Source organism: Humulus lupulus, chromosome 2 (assembly GCF_963169125.1).
Source record: "Humulus lupulus chromosome 2, drHumLupu1.1, whole genome shotgun sequence".
Taxonomy (NCBI): domain Eukaryota; kingdom Viridiplantae; phylum Streptophyta; class Magnoliopsida; order Rosales; family Cannabaceae; genus Humulus; species Humulus lupulus.
Window position 1 is genome coordinate 185,201,636 of NC_084794.1, and position 8,013 is coordinate 185,209,648.

At 37.6% G+C, this 8,013-nt stretch overlaps 1 protein-coding gene across 1 annotated transcript; it reads right to left on the reverse strand.

Annotated features, from left to right (window-relative positions):
* Nucleotides 1-1,513: 1,513 nt before the first annotated feature.
* On the reverse strand, nt 1,514-2,842 carry LOC133814999 (flavonol 7-O-rhamnosyltransferase-like). The gene has a single exon (XM_062247897.1). The coding sequence runs from the start codon at nt 2,840-2,842 to the stop codon at nt 1,514-1,516; it is 1,329 nt and encodes a 442-aa protein (XP_062103881.1).
* Nucleotides 2,843-8,013: the final 5,171 nt, after the last annotated feature.

Consider the following 8,013-nt stretch of genomic DNA (forward strand, 5'->3'; position numbering starts at 1 on the left):
TTGGCTGCCATGCTACGACTATTCTTCCTTTATCCAGCCATGAATTATTATTCGTAAAACACCAGTTCTGAAATAAGCTAGAATATAAAGTACCCATGCTTTTATTCTTTATTTTCGTTTCAAGGAGACTAACTAGCCCATTTTGTTTATGAGTTCGTTTAGTTCTAAGTTTAGTTTTAAGTAAATGTATTAATGTTAAGGCTAGCTATCTTACTTAAGTACTTGTGTTTTATGCTTATGTATGACATTTCTAATTAATGAAAGTTAGCATATTTTCATTAAAAAAAATCATAACTAATTCCAATTGTAAAAATATATATAACTATAAATTCATATAATTTGACTATTTAAAAAAATTAGGGCAAAATATATATATATAAATAATAGAATTGGGCCATTTTAAAATCCCCACTTTTTACTTCGGTTATTATGTAAAAACCGAAGTAGAATCTCCACTTTTTACTTCGGTTTTTATATAATAACCGAAGTAGAAAGTCTATTTTTCACTTCAGTTTTTATCTACTTTTTAATTCACCCCGAACTAATGCGGTTGCAAATTTAAGCGAAAACCGAAGTAAATCCAGCTTAAAAACCGAAGTAAAAGTCATTTTTTTCTTGTAGTGAATGGATTCTAGTATTACCAAACCTTGTTGGTATTTCTATAGTTACTTTTGATCTATAATCTGTCATAGTTCAGTGTATATATCTGTAGTAAAGCATGTATTGTGATTAACTTAATTTATGTTATAAGTAATATTTTCTTACATTATGGTTATACATATAAGACTTCTCCTTTTCAATATATTAGTAACTCTCACTTACAAATTTATAACTTTCTGTTATCATCAAAGTAATTTTTTAATAAACTATTGATAACTATAAGTACACAAAATAGTAACAATATCAGCAACTGTAACTCATAGTTACTTAACTATTGTTTTTATCCTATTGCAATAGTTCTCTATTATTAAAAAATGCGAACACCGTATATATTTTTTTAAAATATTTCTCTTTACCTAATCATCTTTTTTAGTTGCAGTAATCTATGTAAATGTTCCTATATATATTCTTTCACTATTTTACGATGGAAAGCTTTTTCACTATTTTATAAGACAAGGTGTTAAAATATCTTAAGGTGCCCAATTTTATATACAATAACATTTTATGTGTGGTTCAACAATTACTACACATAAAGTGCTACCATATGTTTCTCAAAAATAAATTAATAGTGCCACCATATATGTGGTAGTAATTAGGTATATTAAGGTGCATTATATAACATTAATCATCTTAAACGCAAAGCTCTCTCTCTGTGTTTTTTTACGCAGGCCCCACTAGCACAAATTATATATGATGTTGGCTCTCCTACTTGAGGAAATAAGAGGCTGGCTTCCCTCCAAAAGTCCAATGGAGGTCACCAAAACCTAGCCCCACATAACCCTTTCTTTATAGGTACGTTTATCAAGATACAAAGCTTATTTATTATTGCTTAATGGATATGTATTTTATCAAGTTATCTATCATCTAAATCATTCACCAACTCATCCAAAGCCACATAGGAACTCCCACACGGCTTAGTGGCATCTAAAGCTACTTTACGAAGTTCCATGGCTTGTGCCCTTTCATGCCGAGTTGAACTTATTGACTCAGCCAAAACCTTAGCTAAGTTTACTGAGTCGGGCACAGTGTCTAAACCCTCACAAACTCGAATAGCCACGCCAAGTTTATCAACCAACAACTTTGCATTTTCAAAGTGATCCGCTTGCATGGGCCATGCAAGTAGTAACGTCCCAGCCAGGAGACCCTCCAGCGCCGAGTTCCACCCGCAATGACTCAAATACGACCCCACAGCACGGTGCCCCAAGATTGCGACTTGCGGGGCCCATCCTCTTATCACAAGGCCTCTCCCAGCCACACGATCTTCAAACCCTAAAGGCACCACCCCCTGATTGCTTGCCACTTGGACCCCTCTCATTGGATCTTTAACGACCCAAATGAATCGGACCCTACTCCTATCCAATGCGTCAGCTAACGCCTCCATCTGGATCCCTGTCAAAGTGACCTGGCTACCAAAACCCACGTAGACCACAGACTTATCCATGTGGCATGAGTCCAGCCACGCCATCACTACTTCCTCGGGCATTGAGCTGTCCCCGCCTCTTTTGGTAGGTCCCACCATAGGAAGCAAAGGCCCAACAGCCCAAATGGGCTGTTGACCCAAGAATGTAGCCTTGAGGTGGTCCAACGAGCCCCTGTCTAAGTCCTCAAGCGTGTTGAGAATAAGCCCATCGCTTGCCTTGGTAGCAGCATGACTTTCTAAAATATCCTTATGGCCCTTGAAAATATTTTGATCACCATTGTTGCTCTCAATTTCGCCCCACCACGCACTCAGAGTACTAGCATGCACCGGGGCAAAGCCGAGGCGTCGGATGCCGAGACGGCGAGCCAACGGGCAGGTCCACGTGCTGAGAAAAGAGTCAGAGATTATGGCTGTGGGAGGAGAAGGGTGGGAGTGGAACCAGGCTAGGATAGGATCGTGGAGCTTGGCCAAAGCAGATAGTATGTGGAGCAAGAAAGATATGGGGAGCTCCTGCATGTTTTCAACTCCGGCGGGGACTGAAGGGTGTTGAGGGAAAGGGAGGAGCAATGTCTCGATGGAGTGAGGGTGAGAGGAGAGGAGAGGGTCCAGAATGGGAAGGTTTTTCGGTGTGGCAAGGATGGTTATGGCTACGCCTCGGATGGCTAATTGGTTTGAGAGGTCCATGAGAGGTAGCATGTGCCCTTGCGCAGGGTATGGTATCACCAGAATGTGTGTCTTCTTCTTGTTCGTGAAACTTGTCATGATATTAATATATATATATATATATATGTATATATATCGATCTTCTCCTTCTCTCTGTAAATGGTGTTTGGATCCGTCCTTTAGAATGCATGCATATTATTGTTTATTTATATACGAAGCTAGAAAGTCTCACTTTAGGTGCATTTTGTTGTTTTGGACGAATGCTATGCTGAATGATTCCAATATGTATGAGGGAATATGAGTAGTATAAATAAATTTATTCATATATATATTATGCAGATAGAGAATATTTTGATTTTCACATTATACATATATCTTCTATATAATACTATAATAAGTGAATTTATAATGAAATTCTTAGTTTTAACAGATTTTTATTTTTTTAATGTTAAATTTAAGTTCTTAAATTTAACATAATATTATTATATTTAATAATAGTTTTCAAATACTTAAACTTAAATAAAATAAAATAAATAATTAAAAAAATTAAAATAAGATATGTTTGAGATATTTTACAATAATAATTATTTAAAAATAATAAATAATTAAACAAATTAAAATAGGATATTTTTGAGATATTTTACAATGATAATTATTTTAAAATAATAAAAAATTAAACAAATTAAAATATGATATTTTTGAGATATTTTACAATGATAATTATTTAAAAATAATAAAATCATACGTTTTATAACTTAAATAAAACTTAATTAAACTTAAACTTACTTATTAGAATAATATTATATTAAACATATAATATAATTTACTGTAAATTAGCAACAAATTACTTTTTAAAATAAAACTAGCAAGAAACATAAATTTAAAATCCACTTATAATATTTAATATTATATTAAACATATAATATATAATCTTTTGTCACTTTTAAATTAAAAAACTAGAACAAATATAAACTTAAATAAAAATAAATAAATTATTTAATTAAAATAATATATTTATTTGAAATTTATATAACATTAATATAAATTTAATAAAAATAATTAATAAATTTTATAAATAAAACTAAGTAAATATGTATATTGGAAGTTGTTTATATCTAATATATATATATATATGTTTGGAAGCTAAGGTTTCTTTTTCACCTAATATTTTGATATATTTAATTACTTGTCTACTAACCATATTCTCTATGGGAAATAATTAAATGGGTCACAACGCACATGAAGACAGGTTCATAAAAAAAATATACTTAGTGTAGGTAGGAGAAGATTTATATAATTTTGTTATGTATGTTCTGTTAGTTAGTTTAATTGGAGATTATATTGGATAGATTAATCAAACTATATCAAATTCTCTATTTCTTTATGTATATTATTAGTGGGATAAACATTTATATTTAAATAACTCTTGGCTATTATTTATTATTTTTATTTATTACTTGTAATTTGAACAAGACCATTTATCTTTCTTTTTTTTTCTCATTAAAATATTACTTTATCATACTCATCAAAACAACACATATGCACTCATCACATGCCAGCAACTTATTATTTTATAGCATGAAATACATTACTATTATTTTTTTTAACAAAATACCAATATCATATATAAGAATTATAATAATACATTACTCCTTCAACACAAATGAAACCAAATAAACTCATAATCGAAATTGCATGCCTATTGGCTAGTCCATAAACAATATACCTAAAAAGATAAATAACAAATGTCTAATATCTCTAATGAAAAAATCTCGTAAAAATAAATAAAATGCTAAAAAGGATTAAAGAGATAAAATCTATCATTATTATAAAACCCAAAGTATAGAGGCTAAAGAACATTTAAAACAAAAATGTCAAAGCTTCTGCTACTCTTTGATTTAAAAAAGATCCTCTAATTAAGTTTTTTTTTAAAAAAAACTATAGGAGGACCATCTAAGGTGCAAATGGAAGCTCCCACTTCTAGGACATCTCAATCAAAAGTAAGGACTGAAGTATCTCATTTATATAAGTCTATATGAATGTTCTCTATTGCACAAAATAACATATAATAGAAAACATAAATATATACATAGAAGTGATTTTCATATAGAGATTCGTAAATACAATAATAAAACCATTAGAGTACTTACAAGACGCATAGCGGAACAATGACTACACCATTTGGATTCCCTAACATTTTGTTCTTGTTGAATGCTAGGTATTGTAAGGAATCCAAACCACGCGTTTTGAAACAAGACCACAGTCTTCCAAGCCTTTCTCTAAAACAACCTAGTGTTTGTGGGCAAGTCTCCACACATGAGGAGAATTCCTAGACAGAAAACTAAGAAAGTGGGCAGCTAGGTATAGAATATTAGGAGTGAATTTTTACATTGTCAAATTCATCTGACCTAATACATTCTACATCACTTGTGTTTACCCAAAAGCGACCCCTGATGACGTGGAAGGATTGGACTACACGTGGCAGACACATGGTGACTTTAAGTGGATGTATCCTACTCGACCATCGACCAGAAAGTTATTGGTTTATCAAGCATCACTTATGCGCGACCAGTCAGGCCGCATACTTTCATTTACGTCCTTTATTTATGCAGTCCTATAATTATGCATTAATTGTATTTTCTTTTATTATCTGGATACACAAGTCTTAATTATAATTAAGGCCCATATACTCTTCTTGAGCCTATAAATAAGAATCAAAATGCTCAAGGGAGAGGACTTTTGATCTTTGAATTCTGAGAGAAAAATATAGTGTGATTATTCTCCAAAGTTGTAATTCTCTCAAGGCTTGTGAAACTCGTGAACCCTAGTTCATTGAGCACAATATTGGGATTCTACATCAATAAGAACACTAAGTTGATGTAGGTCATTACCATCCAATTAGGGCCGAACCACTATAAATCGTTTGTGTGATTTATTTTTCCATTTAATTTTTCTTCTTGTTTTCATTTTAGTTCATATCGTTTATTTAACTCCGTGTCGTTGACCAATTTGAGGGTCAACATTTTGGTGCTTTTATTGAGAGACGAATTCTAGGCTGTCCAAAAAATCAAATGGCTAAAACATCCAAGAAGACGGGGAAGACTTCTGGCGCTGCATCCACCCAGCCTCCTCCACCAAATGTGACTGAAGACGAGCCACAGTTGGATTTTGAAGAGGAGGAAATGGATCATGAAACCCTAAGGACAACACTGATTGTGTTGCAAGAGGAGTTTGCCAATCTAAGGGCCAACCAAGAGAATGCGGCTGAGACAATGGCGTTGCAGCAGAGGGAAATCGAACGTCAACGCCAAGAGTTGAATGAGCGGCAGGCGGACATGGACCGACTGCAAAGAGACGCCATCGCCGCCCTGGAAGCAGCCATTCAATTGGCCTGAGGACAAGCTGCGCCGACTTCTCAACCGAATCAGCCACCAAGTGCACCATCACAACAGGCCCCAAACCCAAGTCCACTGCTTCAGCTGGCAAGCACTCAAAGGCCGGAGCAACCACATGCTGCACAACAAGATATCCCATTTCAGGATCCTGAGCAGCAACCACCTTCTCGTTCTGGTTGAGATAATCCCCAGCGTCAAAGGCAAAATAGGGCCGGGCAGCCTCTCCGAAGCCCTAGACGCCCAACGGCTGAGGAACCAAATCCACTGAGCAGGGGGCAACGTCCTTCTGCTAACAGAAGGCGCGCCGAGTCAGGCTCTGCGTTCAGGGGACCCCCACGACATTATAATGTCCGGGGACCCACCGACCAACGCAGGCCTCCCCCTGACGCTCGAGATATGCCAGCTAAAGGAGGGAACAGTGCGACCAGCTAGTCGCACCATAGTCGGTCGCATTTAGGGACGGCCATGACTATAATGAAGCTGTTTCTGGCAGAGGGAATGTTAGTCGAGGTCAAGGAGAAAGAGGCGAGGAAAGGAATCCCCCACCAAGAGAAAATAGGCCTGCGAACCAGAATGCTGGGGGGCAACCTAGGCAGCCCAACGTCTTTGATCGGTTGGGTGCTAGCGAGCAAAGGCGCAGAGATGATGACCTAAGGGACGTGCTCAACGATAGGCGCGAAAGACACGATGAGTACGCTCCTCCGGCACCAGTCGCCCCATCGATCCCAGACGCCGTGCAGGCTCACATCGATGCACTAAACCAGGCTGTCCAGCAACTGGTGGGGAGCCGGACATCCCACACTGAGTATGATTGGAGAAGAGGCACTCCATTCATACACATGATAGTTATGGCAGAACCCCTAGCAAATTTAAGATGTCAGTACTGCCCAATTTCGATGGATATGGGGACCCAGTATCTCACGTGAACAAGTTCGAGATACAGATGGATATCCAGAAGGTGTCAGATGATACTCGCTGCAAGATCTTTCCGGCCACCCTATTTGACACTGCTCAGGAGTGGTTTTTTAAATTCCCTCCTGCTAGCATAGTATCATGGGTAATGTTCGTGAAGGAATTCTACGGGTAATTCTATGCTGGTCGTGTTCACCCGACTGAAGCCAACCAGTTGGATGAGATACGTCAGAAGGAGGGAAAATCCTTAAAGGAGTATGTCCAGCGTTTCATGCGAGTAGCAGTGGGGGCTAAGATAGTGGGCGATGAAGGGAAAATGACGGCCCTTACCGCTGGAGTGAGGCGCCACTCTCCCCTCTGGAACAGTTTAAGGAAAAATGGGGTAAAGAGTACCCAAGAATTCCTTGATCGAGAAGACCGGTACATTAAGCTCGAAGAGGCGATTGCCAACGAAGGAAAGTCGCCTGCAAAAGACAAGGGACCAAAGGAAGATCCTGATAAAGCCACCAACGGGTTGGATAAACCTAATGGCAACGACAAAGGCAATGGGAACTGTAAAAATGGTGGAAAGAGGGCGAATAATGAGCCGTCGACGTCCGAGAATAAGCACCCTAAGGGCAACAGGTACGAGCCAAGATTCACCAACTATACGGCCCTTGTCGAAAGTCGGGCGGAGGTGTACCATGCGACCAGCTCCAGTGTCCCTTACAAGCGCCCAGCGCCAATAAGGAAGGATATCTCCAAGAGAGATACGACGAAGTTTTGTTGTTTCCACAGTGACTACGAGCATGACACCAATGAATGTAACCAGTTGAAAGATGAAATTGAGTTCCTTATCAGACAAGGACACTTGAGGAGGTATGTATGAGCCACTGGAGGTTCTCAGCAAGAGGCTCAAGGAGGCAACGAGCAGACGCATGTACGCCAACGCTCGCCACCTTTACCGCCAGCTCCTGTGGCAGG